This window comes from Opisthocomus hoazin, chromosome 7 (assembly GCF_030867145.1).
Source record: "Opisthocomus hoazin isolate bOpiHoa1 chromosome 7, bOpiHoa1.hap1, whole genome shotgun sequence".
Lineage (NCBI taxonomy): Eukaryota > Metazoa > Chordata > Aves > Opisthocomiformes > Opisthocomidae > Opisthocomus > Opisthocomus hoazin.
In genome coordinates this window covers 31,364,062-31,390,108 of record NC_134420.1, presented here as the reverse complement: position 1 = coordinate 31,390,108, position 26,047 = coordinate 31,364,062, and the positions used below count along the sequence as shown (strand labels likewise).

At 47.4% G+C, this 26,047-nt stretch overlaps 1 protein-coding gene across 1 annotated transcript in view; it reads right to left on the bottom strand.

Moving 5' to 3' along the window:
- Positions 1-17,347, bottom strand: part of ITPKA (inositol-trisphosphate 3-kinase A) — a 40,224-nt gene extending 22,877 nt beyond the window's left edge. The window contains exon 1 of the mRNA XM_075426185.1: positions 16,749-17,347. Coding sequence (XP_075282300.1) covers positions 16,749-17,252 — 504 coding nt within the window. The 5' untranslated portion in view covers positions 17,253-17,347. The remainder of the gene's footprint in view (positions 1-16,748) is intronic.
- Positions 17,348-26,047: the final 8,700 nt, after the last annotated feature.

Here is a 26,047-nt window from a genome sequence, read left to right as displayed (position 1 = left end):
CAGCCCCATTATTACCCCATTTCACCTTCTCTTGTCACGGGGCAGTAAGCAGGTTCTGATGCACACAAACACTAGTCCGCACAGTGGTGATTCTTGATTGCTAGACAAAAAGGTATTTAGGGCCAGAATTGAAACGTTGCTCTATGATAACTTACATCAATGGGTAGTCCAGCCCAGAGTCTGGAGAGCTGACCACCTGCTCTAAAAAGTCTGTGCCCTGACCGGATACGCAACAGCATCACTCTTCAGACTGGCAGAGGTGCTGTGCCAACCAATGTCAACTGACAATTTGTCCAAGTCATTGCAACCGGCCTTCTGCTAGGACAGCTGCGTTACTTCAAAAGCTGTCAGCTCTCACTCAAAGAATACAAAAAGTGTAACCGTGCCCCTGAATCGGGAAATCACCCAGCAATCTCCACACACAGGCACCCTGGGAGCCTTGACCATCCATATATCTGCTTCAGCCCTCAAGGGAGCTAACGCTCGCTGCTTTGTCACACAGCTGATCTCCCTACGGTGTACGAGTGCCAGCTGGACCTGCAAGACCGATGATCCACAGCAATGGAGAACGCACGCTCCGAAAGAAGAACGACAGTTTGCACGTTACACGAGCAACTTCCCGACCAGCACCTCTCATCAGACTGCCAGGCAAACTGCGACTACACCTTCATCCCTCCCTCTTGCCATCCAGCCTCCACAGCTCTGAGAAGCACCGTCGCTCAGCCCCTAGCGCTTCCGCTCCGGCAGGCGAGGGCCACGGCGGCTGGGCCCGTGTTCGCAGGTGCATCCTCCGACTGCAGGGCTTTCGCTTCCTGCTGCGCCGCGCGAGGCCGGCTGGGCTGAGTCTGCGGCATCAGGAGAGGCACCCAGTGCTGCAGGCAGAAACAAAGCTGCGAGACAGAAGCCTCTGGTTCCTGCATTTTCTCCTCTGTCGCGCCTTGCCACGGGGTGAGATGCACGCATTCTTTGGGTCGCTGCTCTTTAGGATACTTGGTAAACTGGCTGGATATTCAGTATGTCTGGACTAAAGGAAGAAGCGAAGAAAAGAGAAATGGATGGTTGGTATCGGACTGAGTTACGAGGAGCACAAAATCCCATGTCCCACTCCACAGCTGGATTCTACTTGTAATTCCAGGAGCAGTACCTCTCCAAATCAGAGCAAAACGGAGTGCGAAGAAGTGAGAGCACTGCTTGTCTTTCTGCAAGCAGCATCAAGAGCCGCAGGCTGCTGACGATTCTGCAGGAATCAACGTTGGCATTTTGCTTCTGATCGTTATCAAGTGAAATGTCTACAACCTTTATGTCGTGCCCAGGCCAAAAGCCAAAGTAGTCAAGAAATTAGATGGCTTTAAAGCCATACTGTCACAAGGCTTTCCTTCACTTTTCTCACTGAGGTGTTGTAAAAGGCGGACTTTATTTTAGTAAGAATCAACTTTTTCTGTTCTAAGGGATACTGAAATGTCTACCCTTGATAGCAGGCATTAAGCACGGCCGTTATCTCTACCTTCGCAGCTTGTGGTCTGCTCTGAAAGGCAGCAGTTCTCTAACAGGATGGAGCTCTGCCACCTGTCCCTACTGAACTCAGAGAGGTTCTGCCCCTACCAGGGTTCTGCCAGAACATCAGCCTTGCTGGAAATTGAAATGTTATTATACAAGAAGTGGAAAGTTCCTCACTATAGGAAAATTGACTCATTTTCAGAGCCCAGACATTTGAGATTCATCCAGGCTGTCCATCACTCAGAACAATTTTGTGGTAAATCAAACATCACTTTAGCAGATGGTGTGGGAGAAGGAAAGAAATCTTTCTTAACCTCCAAAACAACGGCAGTTTAAGTCTTCAGAAACATCCTATGCCACAGTTTGGCAATTTGAGAATTCTCTGCCCATCCTCCATCTGTCCTCCACTTGACATGGGTCACTGACCGACATCACCAGTCATGAGAAAGGGACATCTAGAAAGATAACACTCTTTAGACATAAAATGAGCCTCACATCCTATTAGGTAGGACACAGAATTACCAGTTCCAGACAGGATGAATATTTGGGAATATTGAACACCGAACACATCCACACTCTATAGACAGACCAACAAATAGGTTCAGCCTAAAACACAAGCACAGTTTGTTAAGGCACAAGCATGTCCTTCATGAACTGTGTACAACCTCAAATCCAAATGCACTACAAGAAGTACCAATCCATTTAAACCAGGTGTGGTTTCTGAGTAACATGAAGAGAGACTGTGTTCTGGCAACAAGCCAGGAAATAACTTCAAGAAGCCAATCTCCTCTGAGCAAACTCCAGGCACTTGGGAAGGAAGCTGAGCATGCGCTTCGTCTTATTTGTGAAGGTGGTGCAGACTGTTACCTAGACACCCGGCTCTATCCTGCCTGCCCAGCAGTTCAGGGCTAGGCTCACCACCAGTTTAACGCCCCAGTGATTCAGGGGCCACAGGTGAATCTCCAGTCTGAACAGATAAAGAGAAATGAAGGAAATTTTAATGCTTATCCTTTATCACACTTCCCCATTCACCACAAACCACTACCATCAGGCATGAATTGCAAAATTGTCTTCTATCAACTGGCCAAAGACTCCTCTCTTCCTGCCCCCAGCAGCTTGGGTTAGTGAACGATGTTGAAAGCTTACCATGCTTTCAACGTATCCTTGTGCAAGGGCCCTGGAAGCCGCATCCCATGTCACTTTGAGATTCTGCCTGAAAGAAATGTCACACTGTAACAGTGGAAGACTATTATGCTAGAATTGACTTTTTTCCTGTAGGAAAGGATAGGAAGCACAAGGATAGAGTTAAGGTTGCTGTAAGTGCACCTGCCACCAAGACAGAAGTGGATTGATCCCAGTGTCAATGAGTTGCAATACTGAGTTCTAGTCACTGGCACCAAGATAGTTCGTATCAGTGGTCTACAGATACTTCTGTCCTGCAGGACAGTAAGCAAAGTTACATGATCCCTCTCTGCACTTTAATTCCATCTCCTAAAAAGTATTAAAACATTCACTTAAATTTTAAGTCCCTCACACCAACACTTGTCTACAAATCAGGATTTCTGAAATTATGGTACACATGCATGTACATATACACATATAAAGAGCTTACTGACAGGTGTTCATTTCTGAAACGTACTTACACATAACTTTTTTGCGTTCCTACCATGATAATTCAGCTTCTCACATCCTAAAATGTTGGACACTCATTTGTAAAAGATCTGATCAAACTCCATTGCCTCAGTATGGGTCTAGGTCCAGACATGCCCTTTCTCTGCTCCAGTTCCCACAACTGCAGGCTGCAATAGCTCAGAACACTGTTGAACAATTTAAGTAATTAATGCTTGCAAACTAAATTAGAGGCATTCATCAAATAAGCCATTCAAGTATTCAAATAAGCAGCAATACAGCGTTAAGTGAAAAGGATTATTAGAGTCTAAAAATATGTCATGTAAAAAACAGATCAGACATCCACTGGTAACAGTTTGCCATCTGCTCTTCTAATCCATCACAAGACAAAGTCCAGTACTACATCTCTCCTCTCCTCCAAAATCACACCTCCATTTTCCTCCGAAGACGCACAAGGAGTTACTGCTTCACCTATCATGTACGCCACTGTTCAAATATGGCCCACCCTTTGCAATGGAATGCCAGCGTCAACACCCGATAGGCACTGCTATTCGGCAGGGTGTGTTATTTACCTAGGGGAAAGCCACATCCTTCAGCAACCACTTTAATAACTCTCAGCTTTAACAGAGTAAGTGTGAGATTATTCCAAACCACTGTGTTGAAAGGATTTTTAAAAAAAGCCAGCAAACAAACCCCATACTCTTATCTGGGTCAGCATCAAAACAGGGTGAGGCCAGTGTCCCAGACAGGATGGAAGTTCACAAATGGAACGTGGCAATGATGGAGAAATCCAGGACTAAATGGAAACGGGGATCCTTCAACTTCCACCACAGGAGCGAGAGGGCCTTCTGGGTCATGAGGTAGTTGTTTGTTTTTGGAGAAAACCTAAGATTAGAGAAACTCTTCCTGTGCCAAGCCAGCACTGGGAACCATGTAAGGAATTCGGAGAAAAGACGACTTCTCCCTTGAGCAAAACTACAGGATCAAAACAGAATTTCTGTTAGCAGAACAACACAAGAAAGGCAAGTTGAATTCCTCCTCCGTATCAGAAGCAGGTAGTCCCAGCACACAAGGGATTATTTAAGATTTTGATTTCCATAATGTAGCCTTAAGAAAGAGTCAAATTCAGACCTTACATAAGCAGGAGTGACTCAAGGAAAGACTGAAACAAGGCCATCTGCCTTCCTGAAGAGTTGTGGGCGTTTGAACAATAGTGAATGTGTTGTACAGAGTATGCTTCCTCTGCCCTGAAGGTAAACAAACATGTTTACAATCAAGATCATGGAGATCCCACCTTTTTAGAAGCACAAACATCAATTGCCAATTATTAAGACGTGAACACACCTAAAAATAAAATAAAATAAAGAGAGTGTAATTTATACATAGACCATTCAGCTACGAAACATTTATCTCATAGTAAGAGAGACCAAAAAAACCCAGAAAACTTAAAAGAATTTCATACTGTTGGTTCCTAGCAACAGGACTGCAAGCCACACTCCCGTATCCACAACCACCTACACCAGCCTGCTGAAACGCAGAGCAAGCAGCAGCTTCTATGCCAGATTGGACATTGGTAGGAAAACCCAAGAGTGATCGACCTTAATACACCAAGGCTCAGCAGACAAAGAAAAGACAAACATTTGAAATGTCATGTGCAGGTAGTTTCTGGCTTATGCTGCACACAGGGCAACAAGCCACGCAGAGAAGCTACTTCACAAGCCAAGACTGATTTTTCTGCCGTCAGCTCTTTTTCTTGAAGAACAAAATAAAATGTAAAAAGAAAATTGGCAACTTGGCTACATTCATCCTATAGCCATCCCCTGTCCCAGACAGGATTGCTGTCTATACAATTTAAGGACTGAAAAGGCAGACTGGGATCAAGACACATATGGCAATGGGAGAGTACATATTTCTAGAGATAATGTAGAAAATCCCAATAGATATACAGGGATGGAAAAAAAAAAAAAAATCAGTAGTTTTCACTCCAGTTTTAACACTGGAATGGGAAACCATGCTCAGAACACCAGCCAGTGCTACTGCTGGAAAAAAGACTTGGAAACTGTTGGCATGTGGATTAACAAGCACAGGGCTATTAGACAGCACAGGACTTCCTCCCTCCCTGGTCTCATTGCTGAAGGCAGTAAGTCGCATATTCTTTTTGGTCTTGCTACAAACTTTGGGAAAACAAGTCATGAAACTGTTACAGGAGCTGATTAATGCCCAAATCCATGCAGATCATTAGGGCAGAGAGAACTCCAGAGACTCACTTCTTTCTAACATATTTAAAATATGGCTTCATTATTTTTTCTACTGAATGCCTTTGGTAGCCATGGTGGCATCATGAGCAAGTGATGGGCAAAAGCCCTTGGAAGTCAGGAACCTCCACTTTAAAATCCTCTCATAGGTTTTAAACAGAATGGCAGGATCTGTCCTGAAATGAGTACCTTGGGATTTAATTGCTTACTCCTTCTGGGTTAGTACAAAGAAGGCAAAAAAGTTCCTTATGTAAATTCCACAGAGCAAGACAATACAAACTGTATCAAATGATCAGCCCAAAATTCTGACACTCAGCATTTCGTACTATGAAAAGTGAAAGCTGGAGCGTAGGCAGGTTTCCTAGTTTCTTCAGATTACATTATCCTCTGAACAAAGCTGACCCTCTGTGGAACCAGCGCCACTGTTCCTACAGAATGCGCATGGGTGGGAACCGCTGAGGAAGGAGCCCACAGTAAGCAGAGTTTATCGCGATTAGAACATTCAGGTCAAGTGCACTGAGCCAACAACCCACTCAAACCCCACAAGAGATAACAAACAGCCACTCTGCAAGCACAAACACTGTTCACACAGATTTTTATCCTTTCTATCACAGCATCGCATAAGCATACAGCAATGGAGAAAAACAGAGGCCACCTTTTAAGACGTGCTCTAGCTCTGCCTCTTTCAGAAGACCAGGGTCTCAAACCCCAGATTTCCTGTAGAGCCACTAAAGCCCCAACGTACAAGGAGTTTTTCTGCTTCTGTGCATCTCCCTCTCCTGAGAACTGCTCTGTTACTCACCTCCAAGAAGCGCAAAACCTGTTTGCTTCAGACTGAACAAGTCCAACAAAGCTTCAATTTTTTCCAAGGCTAAAAAAAAATACATCTTGATCCCACTGCAGAACTTCTGATGAATCTTCTGAAATGCTTTTGAACCTTGAATTTTGAGGAAGGAGCCTGAAATTTGGCAAGGGGAGAGTTTTCAAAGCAGGAGCAGGCCACAGGAAGAGCAGAAGTCAACCTGACCAAATACAGCAAATTCTAAGAACCTCAGGTTCATCTGCAGTAGACACTCGCTAGTCTTTAGAAGTGACCTTCATGGAAGATTGCTGGGCACAGCACGTATAAGGGATTTATGGTACTCAGCTGGGAAGGGTGTGGGGTCTGCCATCCCAAATTGTTTTGATGAACTGTGTCTGTCTTCAGGGACAGGCGAGCTTAAGGAGGCTCAGCTGTGCATAAGGCAACTGTGACCTGGGCTTTCCCAACATGAGAGGACCATCTCCCACAGGGCCTGAAGAGCCTCTCCAAGAGCAGCACTGCTTTGAGTGCCCTTTTTACAGGCTCTAGCTCACTCTGCAGCATGCGCTCTGGAAAGGAAGGGAGGATGAAACGCTGTTGTCATGTGTCAGTGCCTTCCACTACTGGAACGTGTTCAGACAGAGAATTATGTTTGCACTGGAACTTTATAATAATGTCTTAAATGCAAAACTGAGCACTCAAAAGTTAGACATTTTCAGAATTGAAGTCTCCTGTGCAATCTTTAGTTATCCTCTTTATGTCAATGCTTATCCTCTTCTGCAGAGCTTATGATATAGTCTTTAATTATATAATAACATATTGTGGTTCCTATTCATTCAGTGTAAACAAACAATTCCTGGCTCTATAAAAAGCAACTTTTTTCCATTCTGTCCTTTGGCTTTACCATTTTTACTTCACTTACTGGAAATGTACTGTAAACACAGTTACTGAGGTTTGTGTGGTAGTTTTAAGACAGACATCACTGCAGTAGTAGAGTGCTTTCCAAATCTTCATTAATTTGTTTTCAAAATCTCCGTTACGCAAACTTTTTTATTCACATCTTCTGGGGAAAATACCGAAGGAAAGATAGGTCAAGCTGAAAAGTACCCACTAATTTTGAAAGCCTGACCTGAGGTGTCAGTTTTCGCTTTTCCTACGGCCTAGCGTTATACTATACTGTAGAACAGCTCCCATGAACTTTGGTTGCAGGTACATACATTCAGTGTTTCTGCTAATGAGACTCATACACTCAAGTCAGTCAATAGGAGAATGAGAAAAATACAATTAGCAGCCATGGTGAAAGTCTGCATAAATAGCTTGCCTAATCTCTCCCAGGGACACTGTGAAAGGCAAGCAGTTCTCCAGATGAGCGTTCAGCAGGATTAAAATTGGGAAGTCAGTCTTTCTCTCCCTGTGATCTGCCCGATTTGTTGCATACCTATTTACGAAGAAACAGAGGCCCCGCAACACATATCATCAGGCCCAATGTTACTGTAACTTGTCCTTTGAATTGATCCTAAATATAAAAAAAGCTTATTACTTGAGTTCTACATTAAAGACTGCAGAATATTAATATGCCCACACTGCAGTCACTTCAGTTCTTTTATTTCATGCATTTTCAGTGCTTGACTGAATGATGATTTCTTAATATAATTGTCTCACATTCTCCTGATGTGGGCTTTTTTTTCTGCGCATGTATTTTTTGTGTTTTTTAAAGCAATAGTCTGCTTGCCCGTAAGTTTTGATCTTCTGTCTAGTCTTTTCTCTTGCATTTCCAGGAGCATTCCCAACCAGTCCCAACTACTCTCCTCCTATTTGCCTGTGTCCTGTACCTATCACAACCCTCTTACCTCCCTCATTTCCGAAGTTTTGCTCTTGACTAGCCTGCATCAGAGCCACGCAGCTTCCTGTCGCAGCGCGCCTGCCCATCAGATGCGTCATTTGAAAGCGCAAGAGGAGACCACTACCTGTGCCACGTGCTCAGAGGATCTCTGCAGATTTTCAGCAAAGGTGGTGATTTCAGAGCTTCTGAACAGGCCCCAGCAGTGGCAGGCGCTGACACGTGACAACCGTGTTTCATCCTCCCTTCCTTTCCAGAGCACATCCGGTGCATTTATGACACCCATGCTGAAAAGGGCACTCAAAGGAGTGCTGTGCTTGGAGAGGCTCTCCAGGCCCTGTGGGAGATGGTCCTCTCATGTTGGGAAAGCCTAGGTCACAGCTGCCTCGTGCACAGCTGAGCCTCCTCAAGCTCACCTGTGTCTGAAAAGTGGGATGGCCGACCACGTCCTTCACAGCTGAGCTCCCTCCATCCCTTGTGTGCACTACGTACATGCTTTGAGGAGCACCAGCACTTCAAAGGTGAAAAGTAGAAACCTGCATTTGATTCAGCACTCCACCACAGGAAGCAAAGAAAGTAGAGCACAAAAATGACACACTGTCCACAGTTAACATCACTGAGAAGAACCACTGCAGTGTTCTCAACTATACGGAGCTGCTTGAAAAAAAGCTAAAACACAAAGAAAGCTGTGTTCTCTGTAGCAGCTCAGAGTAGTGAAGACAGCTATAGCTAAGACTGGATCATTTTACGTCAGGATGTGGTAGAGACCAGGAGACAGAATCAGTTATAATGACAGTGAACGATGATTTCTTACCATCACTGGAAAAAAAAGGCATTCTCTTTCTGTGCAGTGTTCAGTGTAACTTACAAAGAGGTACTACCCTTATCACATGAGAGCTGTATGAAGACTACAGTGGTTCACACTCTCCCCGGACACATCACCCGTGAACTGGGGCCACTGCCACTAGCTTTCTCGCTCACACAGTTCTGGGACATCCAGCTTCCTGTTAAACAGGTAATCGTTTGGTGGACTGACGAATCGTACCTATTTTGGTGCCAGTTACCCACAGAGATAACATGTACCTATACCTAGTCTTTACCACCTGTAACCACACCTCTGTTATCGATGTGGCTCAAGTATGGATGACGTCAGCAGGCTGATGAAGAACAGCGGATTAAAGCTGAATGCAAGTAAAATAAAGCTGACATCGGTGGGATGGGGTAAACAGTTTAAAGAGCTTGCATTCACTGCTCCACCTTACTTGGACACATCAGCCTGCAGATAAGGAGTGTTCCTGGATTCTGGGTTAATGCCAAGCTCCCACAAAGCAGAGTCTGTGTCATGCTTGCTATAGTCACCAACTGGCTTGGAGATTCTCTCTCAAGCTCTGAATCTGGATTGTTCCAGGTCTACATATATTGCTTCAAATGAGCTGCCAATTGGTCTTTGGCTAACTTCTTCCCGAGCTTGCCAAGAAATAGAAGGTTTGGTAACTGGCAGTAGTAGCCACGCCTGATGGCTTCAGGCTAGGTTTCTACAGCATCAGTCTCACTCTTCCATGTTTTGGAATGGAAAGGACGATTTCATCCCTTGTGGGAAGCTCAGTGTTTATCGATACAAAAACCCACCCAAATGCTGCTGGCTATGTGTTATCCCAGAAAGCATTCTCCATTACTGACAGGAATGGATCAGTTAAGCACTAGAAACAATATACCAATGTATTTACTAGTCTGCCACTGGATCAGCAGGTAGCCTCTCCCCCTTCCCTATGCTTTCGCTCAGAATCAGCTGACGGAGACTAACACCCGCCTTTTTTTTTAAATTATATTTTTCCCCAGGCATGCTATGCTATGGACAGACAACACCATCTTGCTCAACTTGTGAGCTTTTCAGAGGAAGCTCTGTTGGTAGAGAAAGTTGAGAGGAGCACTTAAAATGCAATCTAAACCTACGCTATGCAAGATCCAAATTAACACGGACTGACAAGCCAACTCTTTCTGCCTCAGCCCCCTTTCTCTGCAAAAAATACACTGACAGAGAAGGTAGAAGAGAGACAGACAGTGATTCTACTGGTGCTGTACATAAGACAAGATCACTTTTTCTTCCAAGATGCTCAAGGATAGTATCACCTTTTTTGCCACCACATTTTATAGACAATCACCATAAAACACTGTATGATGATCCTTCGTTCTTTTCTCAGTCACTGCTAAACAAAACAGCTATCTACCACAAATATAATGTGCATTCTCAGCTTCCAAAAATACTAGCTGTATTAAATTGCATTGCATTGTAAGCATTTAATCAAACTGATTCACTTTAACACATTCCATTTATAATAAACCTTAGATGTGAGTTGAGAGGTTATTTTTGTCTATGCTCGATTAAAAACATCTTCACCCTCATCAAACCAGTCTAATAGGGTAAGAGTGTCAGAACCCAAAAATATACATAGACATGCAAAATTACCGAACTATTGCTCCAGCCACTACCCTTATTCCTTTTCAGACTGGCATGGGTTTTCACAAATTAATCTTCAACTCTGCTGAGTCGACAACAGCCTGAAAAAAATCTGCTTAGGTATTCCTCTTTAAATCTGAATGCATCACCCGACGATGAGGAGTCGCTGCTACTTTCTTTCTCTCTTTCCAGATATAATAAGCATTATAAGGAGGTTTGAACTGTAGAAGTGCACGTACAGAGAAACTTCTGTAACATATCTAATACAATAGGTCCATAAGAAAAAAAATAACAATAGCACTCTTCCAATTTTAAACTGTACACCCAAGCAATAATATGTCCTTTAACATCCAAAAAGTGAAAACTATCAGAGGGAAACTGATTCAAAAGAGAAGAATCTTGTAACCTGTAAGTCACCATTTTGGAGATGTCCAGTATCAGAAACTCTTAACTGGTAAGACATTTAATTGCCTCTCTCTCAACAGATTTGGTAAGTAAGAGCTAACTCATTTCCTACCAGACAAGAATCTACATTACTAATAAACAGTCACCACTAGAACTGATACTGATGATGTTTCAATATACTCCAACATTCGCGTGTACAGTGGAGAAGAAACCATCCTCAAACTGAGAGAAGGCTCCCAATTCAGAGTTTTGGCCCAATAACTGTGCAACACAGAAATGTGGAATGTACTCTGCTGCTGTTCACCTCGTATTTGTTCAGCACACAATAGAAATATTTCAGTATACAGGCCTATCACTACAAATCAGCAGGTTTTTTAGAACTATGAAAAGCATTCCATTAAAAGTAGCTGTTCCATGAGCAGCAAACTAATGAAGCCTGGTTTCCACCTGACTGCTGTCTACTGTCCTGCACCCTTATCAGAGTAACTACAGCTTGTCACCATTCTCTACAGGCCTGGGCCAAAAAAAAAAACTCCAATCCCTCTCACATTTCCATGTCTCCCCACAATTTCCTCACCTTCTTCCCCCGTCCCTCAGCTAGTGCCTTCCACATTCCCTAACTTCACCAGCTCCCAGCACCATATTTGCCCTCCCATACTTTCTCCTAATTACCCTCAGGACAAGAGACACTAACTGCCGCGGCTGGCACAGGCACACAAGCACTGATCAGCTAGCCAGTATGCACATTGCCGATATGCTAGTTAACAAGCAAAACAGAAGACAACCGTCAAACTCATCCCGTACTTCCTCCCCCTGAGAAGAAAAGGTATGCGCTTATTTTGGTTTCCTCTCTTTGTCCCAGAGGCTGATCTTCGTGGAACTTTAAAGAGCTCTTGAAGAAACTTTGAGATGTCTATCCCACTGCCAAATTTGGCTGAAATCTACTAAAGTTGTTAAAATGGCATTGATAGAGTGATTACACAAGCTTTCTTTCCTTTGGAAAGTGAGCTAAAAACCCATTAACAGTCTTACTTATGTCATCCCTTCGTTCCCATTCTCCATTTAAAAATAACAATTCTGTTCTACTGCATTAGCTTATGTAACCCACCCCTGAGCTGAAGTAGTTGAAGCTTTTGATCTGTATTTAATAAGTGTGTGTGCCTCTCTATATGTTTGTCCATTTTAAGGTGCTTGATATTACAAAAAATACCGGTGAGAAGATCAGTGAAACCAAATAGGCATCGCTAACGGCTATCCCCCAAAGTTACCGGACGGGTATCACTGCAAGCAAGAACCGAACTGCTTTTTCTCTAGCAAGCTGTCAGCTGTTCTCATGGTTACAGATCTAGGAATCCGGAATGACAGGTCACAGTTATGAGAACGAGTAGATTTATTTCGCATGTTCCTATCTAGTAAATAACACTCTCCTATAAGAGGACAAGAGGCTGCCGTACATTATCATGGTGTTTATTCTCTGTGAAAACCACTTTTTAAAGTCTCTGTCCCAACAAAGAAGGTGCCAACCAGGCTCACGTATTTCTTAAAATTGCTCACTCACAGAACGAATACAGAAATAGATAACTTTTGCAGTCTCTCCATTACTATAAATGGAACACTGGTGCTTTCACTGCAAGATTCAACTGTGTATATACACTTCCCAGATAGAATGAAGCAAGGGTAGAAAAAGCACGCTTCGCATTTAAGCACAAGGGAAAGCAGTAACGTTAACTGTTGTCATACAGTAAAATCTATTCTGTCAATTGGCTATTAAAAAAAAAAACAAACACCACAATAATTTTTTATTAAGTGAACTGCCAAGATCTGTGAAGCTCCAGCTATGGTGTTATGCAAATTACATTAACACAGCTCTGTGCAATTGGTTTTCAGAGAACCTCAAGTTCAGCTAACAGGACCACAGCAGAACAGGCTTCTCTCACAACTCTTTATTGCTAGAGGGGTCTTTCTCCAGGAGACCCAGGGCAGTCCACTTTCCAACACCTCCGCTAATTACTGCCAAATGAAATGCAGAACTTGTGCCAAGGGACTGGAACACCTACCCCCTGAGCTTCTCTCCAAGGCGGGCCTGCCTAGATGCGAACAGCATTTTGTCCCTGCTGAGCCAGGCTGGAGCTGTGTCATCAGTCACCGGCCCCAAGGTACTCACTCCCCCCAACAGAGGCCCCAAGGCTCCAGGGACATGCCCGCATACTGCAATCCATAAGAAGCAAGAATCTAATGTTGCCATGATGTGCCAATTCATTCAACCTAGAACGCTCTGTGAACTGCCTAACTTAATCACTCAACCTCTTGGAGAACTCACAGAATCACAGAATAGTAGGGGCTGGAAGGGACCTCTGTGGGTCATCTAGTCCAACCCCCTTGCCGAAGCAGGGTCACCTACAGCAGGCTGCACAGGACCTTGTCCAGGTGGGTCTTGAATATCTCCAGAGAAGGAGACTCCACAACCTCCCTGGGCAGCCTGTTCCAGTGCTCCGTCACCCTCAGAGGGAAGAAGTTCTTCCTCATGTTCAGACGGAAAACTCTCTGCTCACCTGGTGAGCTGCCAAGGAGAACCATCCTCCAAGGGGGACGGTTGGGGATGGCACTCCCAGGCTTACCATCCCAGGACTTAAGGCCCCATAACTCCAAGGTGGCAAGCCCCATACACAGTGGAAGGACTCCAGAGTTTCCTTCTCTCTCACATAGACCTGCACAGGTAGCTTGAGAGTCCACAGTATTTCAAAGACCTAACTGAGTCTTGATTTCCAGGTGAACACTAGAGGCCTCCAGCTGAGCAGCCTGGGAAGGTCTTCTTCAGCTTAGGTCTCAAGTTCCCAGGTCTGCAGGTGGAAGCCTTGAAGCCCCGATAACGGGAACGTTATCAGAACTTCTACTCCCGCAGTTGAAGACCAAGGCAGGTTTCCAAGGTCTCTGCCTAGGCACTGGGGAGTCTGGCAGGCTTGACAGTCCAGCAGACTTCCAAGCGCTGGTCTGAGCTTAGTCATAAGGTGCCAGGCTCCAAATTAATTTCTAATATTTCCAAAGAAAAGTCTAAGGAAATTCCAATACATGGTAAATTTCAAAATGTCACAATTTCCCATGAATTAGGGAACACCAAGTCTGGCCCAGCCTTGATTTCAGTTTCCTTCAGAAAAGTCTCTATCCTTTGTGTTCCACTCCGGGAACAAGCCTTCATCTATTAAAATACATAAACTAAAAACAATAAATATGAACAAATGTGCCAATTTACCTCTAAATGGACTCTTCAAAGTATAAAACCATTCCTCAGGCTATCCTAAAATTTCTAGTTATTTTCACATGTACGTGCCTGCCTTGAACCCAAAGTCTTCTGTCCTAACACATGCTTACTCACCCTGCCTCAACAGTAAATACAGGATGTGTCCTTCCTACTGAAGTTGAACCCACAGAGGTTCAAAGCGGAGACTTCTACTTTGGCATGCTACGTACTCACTGTTTCACCAAAGATACAGTGCCTGTGACGACCGGACAGCTGAGCGTAGGGATTGCTAGTATCACCGCACTGCCCAGTGCCGAAAGACATCAAACACAAGAACAAGCCTGTCGTGGTCACCTCCAGTCAGCACACAGTGCAGCCACCCGAGATGGAAGAGCAGTGTGGTCAACCACGGGGAAAACAGCAGATTCCCGGGATTCGAGCTCTCGGTGGGTAATGCAGGAAGGAAAGGAGGGATTAACTACATGAGCCTGCACTAAGCAGATAAAAGATTTGGCCCATTTCATTTATTGGGCAATGTCATAGAGCTGGTGATAACTAGTTCTGCTGTTTCAAGAGTCCTAGGTACGAGTCCCAGCTCCAGTTTGCCAACTTGCCACAGACGTGACGACGAGATAAAGAACACCAGTCAGAATGCAGGCTCTTGGTGGGCAGTTTGCCCCCCCTCCTCCCACGCTGCATGTATGGAAAAGTAACTCTGCCACTAAAAACACGCAGTATTTTACCAGCTGAGTGAATACTTACTTTACCAACGAGACACTAAAAAATCCTGGAGCCACACTGAACTTGGGAAATCTGCAAAAACTTTTTCCAAAAACTGAATTCTCAGCATGCTCCTGAAATTCTCAATTTCCCATGCACCTAAATGAACAGGACATTCTCTCAGAGCTTAAAATATGTGTACTACAGCTATTTTTAGTTTATCTATAAATCATTGTTAAAGACTTTCTTCACTTTTAAAATTTTCTTCTCTTGTCATCAAAAGGTGACTACAGCCTTTTCCAATTTTGCAGTGCCTGGAAACTTCATATAATTTAGAAGTAATACCACTTGCATCCATTTATGGTGTATGTTTTAGATACGTGCATGTCATAATGCATGTATCTAAAGCATACAGTTCTAATGAATGATTAAAGACTCAATACTGCATATAATACCAATGACTTCAGAGATGCAGAAGCGAAAGCCTCACGGCAGCACGGCTTCTTGCCCGGAGAGCAGTTTTTGCTTCGGCCTACATTCACAGACAAGTTCACCAGATGTCACGATGCCGTCTCAGAGGTCTCCGTACTGCTGAAGTGTTATCACTAAATTCTTGTTCCCCATTAACCACGCATACAGCCCACTGCAATATCACGGATATTGAGTCAAAAGATCCAGTAGCCCTTTCCCACCTTTAATTTCTACTCTTCTGCTACTCTCACAAAATCCCCACTAGCACAGCATGTACAGTAGAAAAGAAAGCCAAACAGCAATACCATAGTAATTGTTTCCCCCACACACTAGATTCTATCTCAGGATCAAAAGTACGAATTAAGTATTATTATTATTATTGGTTTCTTGAAATGCAATATGACAAAGTACAAAATGTCTTTTTTTTTCCAAAACCAGGCCGCAAGTCGATGCAAACAAAACCAACATTGCGCACAGTGTTTTAGCTCCTGTACTACGTGTCCTCTAAAGTAGTAAACCCACAATTACCATGAGAAAAGTACAGCTGGAGGTATCACCTACAAGTAGCATTACTTCTTGCTTATACATTTTCTCAAAACACATGTTCCGCTTGGAAACAATTCAGTGCCAGTGAGCTGGCAGTGGAACAACAATTTAAGTTGTGGTCTCCATAAAGGTGGGAGGAGGAATTCACTAAAGCACTGTATTTTAGTTACGAAACCCCAAGAAGTATAATATAAGGACTCAGGCAAATATATATTAAAGATCATGAGAAAGCAACTAACTATATGCCTTCAGAAGCGCACTTCATGGATGAAAGCTGCCAAATTAGAGGGGATTTACCGAGAAGAATGCGTTACTGCCAGAAGGGACAAAAGCACGCATTCTACCCATTCCAAGCTCCTCCCCATCTCCTGTCATGCTCACAGCGACAGGCAGCTCGAAAAACTGACAACCAGAGACTCCAGGATCGGAAGAAACAAAACAAAACAAAAAAAAAAAACCCACACCTGGTAAATGCCTGAGGAAAAAAAAATTAAAATGTGAAGATCTGATAAAGGAGACTGGGAAAACACAAACCAACCAACCAACCAACCAACCAAAAAACAACCACAAAAAAACCCAAGACCAGACCAGCAGCCCACTTAGGATCGCAAAAGGTGCCCCCGCGCTGCCGGGACAGCGCGCACCGCCTAACCGCGGAGCGGGCAGCGCGCACCCGGCCGGGCCTCGGCGCAGCCACCGCGCATCGCCGCGTCCCGCACAGCCGCAGCTGCCCCCGCCCCCGCCCCCCCCCGCCAGGAGTCTCCGGGGCCTCGCCCGGAGCCGGGTCACGGACACCTCGCTGCCAACGGGGACGCCCGGGCGCACCTCGCCGGCCGGGGGGGGGGGCAGCGCCTCCCGGGCGAACCGCGTCCCCCGCGCCCCCCTACCTGGCTGGTGTCCTCGCCGCGCTCCAGGTGCACGATGCCCTGGCTCCTGCCCTCCGTGTCGCTCAGCACGTCGTCCTCCGAGTCCTCCAGGAGGGACGAGGAGCCGGTGGAGGAGAGCGAGGAGGTGGAGAGCCGGCGGGACTGCAGGTGCAGCGAGCCGTCCGTCCTCAGCCAGCCGCTCCCGGGGCGCGGCGGCCGCGCCTGGGGGCCGCCCTGCGCCTCCTCGCTCTCCTCGGCGGTGACGGTGAGCCGGGGGATGACGGGCGGCAGCACCCCGTTGGGCGGCCGGCAGCCCCTCTTCGCCGGGTCGGGCAGCTGCCGGGCGGCGGCGGCGGCGACGGCGGCGCAGCGAGCCTCGAAGAGGGAGCGGAGCTCCCCCACGCTCAGCCGCTCGGCCCGGCTGAGGTCCGGGCTGCTGTGCAGCCCCCGGCGGGGCTCCATGGCGGGGCCGGCGCCGGGCGCCTGCCGGGCGGCGCCCCAGGGCCGGCGGCCGGGGGCGTGCATGGGGGAGCGCCGCGCCGCCGCCGCCGGGGAAACTTCTCTCTGGCTCAGCCTCCGGCCGCTGCTCGGAGCCCGGCGGAGAGGCTCATGTCCGGCTCGCCCTCCCTGGGCGCCTCCGGCTCACCCGCGGCGGCGGCCCGAGCCGGCTACCGCGCCTGCTGACCCGGCGCCAGGGCCATGGGGGCGCCCTGAGCCCGCCCGCCGCCCGCTCCGCCTCGGCGCCGAGGGGAGGAGCGAGCCGCGCCGCGGGGAGCCCCTTCCCGCCCCTATCCCCGCCGCCCTTTTGGTTTCGCTTTCCCTGAGGCGGCCCCCGGGGAACGGCGGGCGGGCGCCTCCCGCCTTACCTCTGCGCGCGCCGCCGGCCAATGGCTCGCGGGCACGGCGGCTGCGCGGGGCGGGAGGGAGGTGTGGGCCTCGGTGCCTGCTCGGGACTTGGACCCCCTGGGGCCTGCCCGTGGCCGTGCGTGCCCCCGCAGAGCCCCAGCTTTCCGCCCGTCAGCGCTTCACCGGCTGAGCCGGGCCTGACCGGGCTGCCTCAAGGCCCAGGCTGCCCCCGGCCCGCTCGGCTGAGGGGTTTCACCCCCCTCTGGGCCTGCCCCCCTGCTCGACGCCCGTGTGGAGGCCGGACGGAGACCTCCGGAACAGGGCGGGCGTCCTGCCGCAGGGCCATGCCGCCTGCGACAAGCAGTGAAGCGCACAATCCCGGAACCAAGCGCTGAAGTCTTCAACTTAGTTTTTGCTCGTTTATCCCGTCGTTTCCTCGTGCTCTCCCATCTGTCCCTCGCCATCTGCCATCCCCTGCCCGGTACGCAGGCAGCAAGCACCCTGCGAAGCGCACCGTGCCCTCTCAGCACCTAACGCGCGGACGCAGTGTGCGCACCGTGACGTGGCGCAGCCTGGGCCGCGGCGGGGACTCCTTGCTCCTGGGATGCTGCAGAGAATTCGTTAGCCTGTCCCCAAGTCGTTGGGTTGCTGCCGGCTGTTTCACAGCCCCATCGTGCAGGTGGTCTCTGGGGGAGCCGCTGCCAGCCGGCGCCGCGCCACGTGCCTTCCCCTGGAGCGATGGCTCGCAAAGCCCGCAGCATGCAGGCGCCTGGGAGCGGGCAGCAAGGCAGGCAGGGAACCGCATAAATAAAAATTCAGGCGCCTCCAGAAGCTTTTCCAGAATTCGGTGGTGCCCGGCCAGGAGTGCAGAACGAGTCTGGATTTCCAGCTTAAACAGGCCAAGCCTTGCGGCGGATGCCATTCTTTCTGTAGCCGCAGTTGCGGGAGTTGTCCCGAGGAGCCGTCGAGGTGGATGTGGCAGGGAAGGCAGGGGCCATGGCTACCCCCAAATTTGGTGAAGAGCAGAATGAAATGATTGGCGGTGCAGCTTTCCACCGGCAGAGAGAAAACTGAAGCGGCCATAGGAGGGTGTTCCCTTGTGGCAGGCCATAACGAGTTGAAGCTATGTCTGGAAGAAGATACGGAGTCACTGCTTTTATTGCTAACTCCTGTCATTAGTTTCAAGTTTCATCGTGCGGAAAGGCAGTCGCAGAACATGAGGAGCGATTAGGCCTAGCACGTACCTGAAGTCAGAACAGTTTAACCAAAAGCGTGATTTTTGTGATTCATTTTTGTGATTGATGGTTTCATGGGAAGACTCACAGTGATGGATTTATGGCAGAAGCAGCAAACACAGAGGCCGGTTTCAAACGGGTGTCCAAGCTGCCCCACGGAAAGCTCGGGCCCACTTCGCTAATTGACGTGGCTGTGGCAGCTTCCGTCTGCGGACGAGCAAGGTGGGAGCAGAGTTTATTCGCCGGAGAGAGGTTAAGTGCGAGCTTTCGCAGTTCAAACCAGAACCTGTCAGGGAGCCCTGCGGCACGGTGAAGGACAGCTCGGCTTCCAGCCGCGTTCAGCCGTTGCTCTGTCTGCTGACTCTGCAACTGCAGGATTTTGTGTGGTCTGTGATTAGGAAACCTTGTTTAAAGGCTTTCCTTATTTAGGAAACCTTCCCCTTAGCAACAGTTTTGAGACCACCAACTCACTCCGCATACCGCTGAGATTAGTTAATAGTTCAGTTATAAAGTGTAATTTTAAAGGTTTTCTTTTCAACTAATGAAGATAGAAACAAAATATGTGCCATACATTTAATTCAATAAATGAATACATGTATAAAAATACAAAAATGTAATTTTACTAACATTGGTGAGTGGCAGTTGATTGGACAGGGCTGGACAGATTTAGTTGGCTGATTTGGTGACATATCAGCGTTAGAGAGCTACCGATCTCAGAAGTTCGTGTGGGATTTAACTCAAAGTCTTTCCATACTGCCAGGAGATTCTTTGGCCAGCCGGGTACCACCGTGCCTGCCTGTCAGCGTACAGCCGTTTGAACAAGAGGAGTGGTGCGGGCGCCCTGGCGACGCGGTGATGACTTGTGCTTCCCAGTGGTGCAGCCCCGCGCTCCTGACAGCAAAGGGTTGCCAGCGCCCGTTAACGGCGCTTGGCGAGAGCTGGGTCTGCTGAGGCACGGCGCCGCGTGTCCCTGTGTCGCGGGCGGGCAGGCCGAGGCGTGGCCTGTAACAGAGGTGGCTGCAGACACGCAGCGAGCCGGGGGCAGGGGCGGCTGCTGTGGATTCGCCCTCTGCCACTGTAACCACCCGGTCCCGCTCACACCTCCAAGGGTAAAAAGTTTTGTTTGCCGCAGTCATTCCAATTCATGTCAGCATCGCTTCGCGCCGCTGCAGTTTCACGTCTCGCACACTCCTGCCACGAAAAGAACTTTCTGCCTTTATTTATCATGGCAAAAAAGAGACTGTTTCATTCCTATGCAATCCCTTTCTAAGCATCGTTATCATTAACACATTGCTTATTCTCACTTCCTTTCGGTTTGCATTCCCATGGGGTGTTGAAGCCTTGACAATACAGAGGCGAAGATGCTAACGACAACTCCTGGCAGATTTGAGAGATTTCACGTAAACAACAGTGTGAATGTGATGCAGAGGGGAGCCTTGGGTTTAGCTGGGCCTGCTTAGCACATGCCGAATTCTTCACTGCTCACAGGAGACCTTTCAGGGAGCCTGGGGCACGGCAGCGGAGAAACAGCAGGTCCGCAGGTCCTTCGGCTCCAGCCTGGGCACGGCCGAGAAGGGCTGGGTGGGGACGGAGAGCGGCGGTTCGCAGTCTCTCAGGTGCGGCAGAGAGAAGCCGGGGAGCCATGCCGCCTCCGTCAGGGTGTACCTGGGGCAGGGAAAAGCCCGGGTGCGGAGGCCCCTTTCCAGGACCCGCAGCGCGGACGGCCCGAGGTCAGGCCCCGGCCTGGGAGCCGCGGGGGCCGGGGCAGGCCCCGCCGCGCCCGGGCCGCCCGTGGCCGAGGCGGCGGTTCCCTCCAGCGGCCGCGGCGGAGAGCGCAGCGCCGGGCGGGCCGCGCGGAAGGGAAGCGGCGGGAGCAGGGAGCGAGGGGAGGTACGGGAGGCCCGGCGGGAGCCGCTCCGCCGGGGGACGGCGCTCGCCCGCGGGGAGGGGGTGGGAGCGGGGCCGGCTCTGGCCCGGCGGGCCGCGGAGCACGGGCGGGGAGCTGCGGGGCCCAGCGCCCCGGCGGGGGCTGTGGCGGGGCCGAGAGGGCGGGCCGGTGCCGTGGCTGGATCGTTAAGCCGTGAAGTGACACAGGGAACCCTTCAGCCGTCCCCTGCCCTGGAGCCGTGGCTCAGCACGCAGGGATCACCTTTGCTGTTCCCCAGCCGCAGCCTTGCTCCTAAGGAGCAGCCCGCACTCCTGGGGCTGGGGGAAGCTGGTGGCCTGAGAGGGGAACCCGCAGTTGCTGGGGAAAAGCGGGAACGATGCCGTTCGGTTTCAGCAGTGAAATGAAGTCGGGTGCAGACTCCAAGCACATGACGGCTGGCTGAGCGGGGGATACTGAGGTTCGAGCAGCTCCTCAGCTAGGAGGGAGATGTGGGGTGTTGGTGGAAGTGAGCATGGTCGTACGGCTCTCGGCGTGTGCATCAGATGAACCTGCAGCAGAGAGACAATACGCGACGAACGTCCCCTCGTGGCTGGAATTAAAATTACATTTCAAGTCAGATTCCTGAAAAAAAAAAGTACCTCGAACTACGTATCCACCTCACACCCTCAGATGCAAGAGGGGAAGCTGGTGGGACAGAGGACATGCCTCAAGCACAGCCAGATGCCACTGCGCCCGGGGAAAAGGGGCTGCAAGCGTTTGAGATCGTAGAGGGACAGCCATGGCGGTGAGAAAAGACACCGAGGATGAAGCCGGGGGGAAGGAAAGGGTGTGCACAGCACCCCTGCTACCAAAATGACTCGCTGTGGTCTGGTGGTGTACAGAGCGTGGGGAGACTCTATAGGGAAGGGCAGGGAAGTGCTATGGCAAGTAAGAGCTATGCAGGAGGTGAAGAGAGGGAAGGTCACAACAGAGGGGAGAACACCCGGGAGAAAAGCGTTTTTTCTCCCACATCTGCCCCATCTCATGCTGCAGACCGTGGCTGCTGTCCATATGGAAGGGGAAGAGTGAGGCCTTTTCTTCCCATCTCCTTCTCAGCCTGTCACCGCTACTTTTCTCCCTCTCAATCGTGCTGCTGGCCTGGGGGGCCAACATATCCAGAGAGCAGGATAAAATGGGGAAGGAGAAGGGGCCCTGGGCGTGCTCGTCCACGATGGGAAGCATGTGCTGAGAAGCGCAGCCAGGTAGCAGCATCGCTGACAGCGGAATTGTTCGTTTGAGGTGTGAGTCGTGTGCTCCCTCCTCAGAGTGGCTGCAGCTTCGTAGAGGAGCATCTGAGATAGTCTGCTTGTGTTTTGCCTGTTCTCAGCTTAAATGAAAGATTCCTCTTCCATGACTGTCATTTTAGCAGAAAATCCACACAAAAATGTCATAACAAAATGAGGGGAAGTTTTGCTGTCATGTTTGAGATGATTACAGGTAACACTTCACCCTAACAACCACATTCCTCATAGTTCCCTGTGAACTGACTGTGAGTACTGCAGTACAAAGATTCGATTTAAAGATAATTATGCCAGTGAAACCACTTATTAGGTCTATGCTTTAAATAAGCACAGTTGTTATTTTTGGCTAGCCATTCGTAACCCCCTCAGACCATCGGGACATGTTTGCCTGTGCTTACAGTAATGCTCACATTAAATTCTATGGATTTACACCTGTTTTATAATAGTGTCATGGAGAGTAGGCTATGTCCCATGATGTATACAGGCTGGCTGTTTCTAGAAGTTTAATTTCACCTGTTCACCCTGCAACCCGGGGGTGTACTTAAAGAACAAATCATGGTTCTTCCTTGTCTGAATTGATTAGATGTCTCAGCAAGAGGCTATCCTGCTTTTAACACATTTAAAAGTATAAATTATAAAACCCCCTCCAGATTATGGAGAAAACTGAAAGTCTGAAATACCTAGTTTAGATTTTAACAAAGATTAAAGCAGAATCTAATATGTTTTCCACAGCAAGCATCACTAGTAGTATTTATTACAACAATGAATCTGGCTTAGTAGCTGAATTGAAATAGTCTTTTTTAGTGAAGGATGTTACTACACAAATGTGGACAAAAGTTTATATCCAAGCAGTTACAGGATTTTATTTCCCTTTTCAAGAAAGAGATTTCTGGAAGACTCTTGGAACTGCTTACTGAACAATTGAATAGCTGGGGGGGGAGGTTTCACACGTTAAAGATTTCTTTGTCCACACAGTTTGCTCTGTCGGTTCATTTGGCAGTGCTGCGCTAAAAACCAAGTACATCCTGAAAAGTCATAGACACACTCTAGTGATGCCATATGAGTGCATTTTAAGGAAAAGGTAAGCAAGAGTAATTACTTAGCAATGAGCAAGCAGCTTTGTTTTAATGCAAGGGTCTAATTTGCTGTTGTGCAAAACTACTCAGGATGATTTTTAGAGTTTTTTAGGATATATAGGTGCTCTTTGGCATGACCTATTTGCAAATTAGTGCCAGCCTGTCTATAACAATGCTCATATTTTCCTGTGTATTCCCAGCATGCCTGTTGGCACACACGTTTGCCCAGCTTTGTAGACTAGATCACAGTATGATGAAGAACTTGACAGGGATTTTTATTCACAAGACTTGATTATTTGTCCTCTGGAATCAACTGAAATATAGAATAAAAACAGAAATACAAGATAGAATAAAAATTAAAATAATTTGCAAAAATATTCAGGAAACCTTTTCTCCGTGTTTTTTGTTGTTGTTGTTTCATAAAATTAAATATTTGCATGCTTTTTGTTCATTTGCCTGTAAGAAGTACTTACACATGCTTTCTTTACTTGAAGTCATAGGAACAAATTTAGCACTAACATAAGTACATGCTTATTGTGACTGTCTTCAAAGTGTTTTTCAAGACCTGTATCTGGCATATTCTTTAAGTGGAGAGTGTTGCAGAGGAGCGTATTGCATAATGACTCCCTCCAGCTGATCATAAAAGTGTCAGGGAAAAGTGCAATCTATGAAAATCCCCAAGAAGAGCAGGAGAGTTAAAATATAGCATGAGAAGAAGATTTCCAACCTCACTGCTAATGTAAGCCTTGTGTCACAGGGTTGTACCTCTTTATGCCAGCACTTCGGTGTGGCCTGGCCTCCAGCCTGGTGGGGCGAAGCTGCGGCTGCAGGGCTGCCTGTCAGGGCTGCAGACAGCTCTCAGGCTCTGGGTGACCACGAGGTCTTTCCACCACAGCGGGGAAACCCTCCTCTTCAACAATGACCCCTTCCCCCTATAAGGTTTAGCTTTTGGGTTGCCAGACAAGGTACGGATAGTGTGCTTCAGTAGTGCTGGTCATTGCAAGGCTGTTGGTACCAAAGCAGTGTTTAAAACCAAAGCAAAGCTTAATGTTTGTAGTGAGTTACGTTAGCGGTTCTGTCTTCAAAACAGAAGACCCATATTCTGTCGTCATCTAGAAATCCCCAAAACTGCCACTGCAATGCCTCTTGAAAGTGTCTGAGCAGACACTTAAACAGCCAAGCAATGATAACCATAACATAATCCTCATAACCATCATGTGTAACCATAATGATGCTGCTGACAGAAGCATGACATAGTCCATGACATAACCGTTGATGCTGTGTAACCAATCTCAACAGAAAACCTATTGCACTAAATGTTGCAAGAGTAAATCAGTATACAAATTAGATAAAATAACATGGAAAAAGTATGCTTAAGGTCTGGTTATTCCAAGCTTCTTCTGTGGTAATATGTATGTAGTTTTAATTACCTTTTCTTTTTCCATATTATTTTGGAGGTAAGTCAGATGGTAGGCTGGATGGAAAATAATTTCTGATTTTTGCATTAAAGAAATATTAACTCTCAATTTATGCCGAAGTAAATCAATACTGGGGACCGTGAGATGGGCTACTTTCCCTAAGGGCACAGATCTGTCTTTTTCATTTGTTATTTTTTTTCAAATCAGAATATAAATTGCTCTGTCTTCCCCTTCAGCCTAGTGGATAAATTCTGAGGAAACTACACCGTTGTTCTGATGGGTTTCTTCAATTCTGTACATGAACAAACTACCCAGGGCCTTGCTGCAAAAGTGAACGCTGCCATATCCATGTGCTGAGCTAATATCTGGCACTTGTCTTTGCTGTTTCCGTCATTGCTAAGAGCACAAAGAGTTCTCTTCAGTAACAAAACTGAGACTGCTCTGTTTCTCTTTCCAAGACAGCAGATTTCTGCAAGAAGACACTGAAAGCAAGACAGGATTAAACCATCCATTCTTCCTCATAAGGAACTGCATTACTATATTGTAAGCCAGGCGTGGTCAATCTTTCAGCAAATTCTTCTGATTCCTGTGACAGAATAGGTGGCTCGACAATCAAGCATTCCTCCAACCTCCTGAACTCATGGCGCTTTCCACTGTTTCGTCCTCAGGTTTTGTTTCGATAGGACTAGTTGCACAATTTGTCGTAAGAAACAGTCATAAAGAAAATAACCCTGAATAAGTACTAGGGGAAAAATACTCCATGCTTTTACTGGCATAAAAAACTGTTAACATGCTCTTTAGCATCATAGAAAATATACAGCAAAGCAAAGGAAAAATGGCAAGGGTCATCCAGTACAATATTGCCCTAGGTAAGCACAATTTTGCAAGGCTGCATGATGACCAGACAGGAAATAAAGAAAACCACATCCTTTTTGAACTTGTAAGGAGAAGACCTTTGCTTCCCGAGCAGGGTTGTTATCAACCTGAAGAAACACTCTTTGGTTTTGGCTTGTGGTTTTTGGTGGGGTTTTTTATGTTGGCAAAGATAAGTATTAATTAGTTACGATGTTTACTAATTAGAACCTAAATCTTTTGTGTTTTTTTCTGTATATCAGTTGGAGGAATGATGAATCCTATTTCTCTTATAATGGTATCAAAATACTTGCCAAAGAGTTTGAGAAATTGCCTCATGAGGACAGAAGCACCTTTGGAAGTGGAAACACTGGGCTGAGATGATAGAGGGAGACAGACAGGAAGCGTCTAGGAGTTTGTTTGCTGGATTTCACCTTCGTTCTAGGAACTGCATTTCCCTCATGGGCAGTTTTTGGTCGTTTTTCACAAAAACCTTTTTCCTTTGATACACATGTGGATTCCTGGAGAACAATGCTATCTTCAGATTTCATTGTGTCAATACATCAGCAGAATTTTGGCTGAGATTAACAATAGAGGTGTTGATCTCCACTTTACACAGAAAATGCCTACTGGCAGGTTAGATGTTCATACATAACTGTATACCACACTCTGTTTTTCAGATTGTCACATGAAGCTAAAACTCTTCAGGAGATATTCAAAGAGGG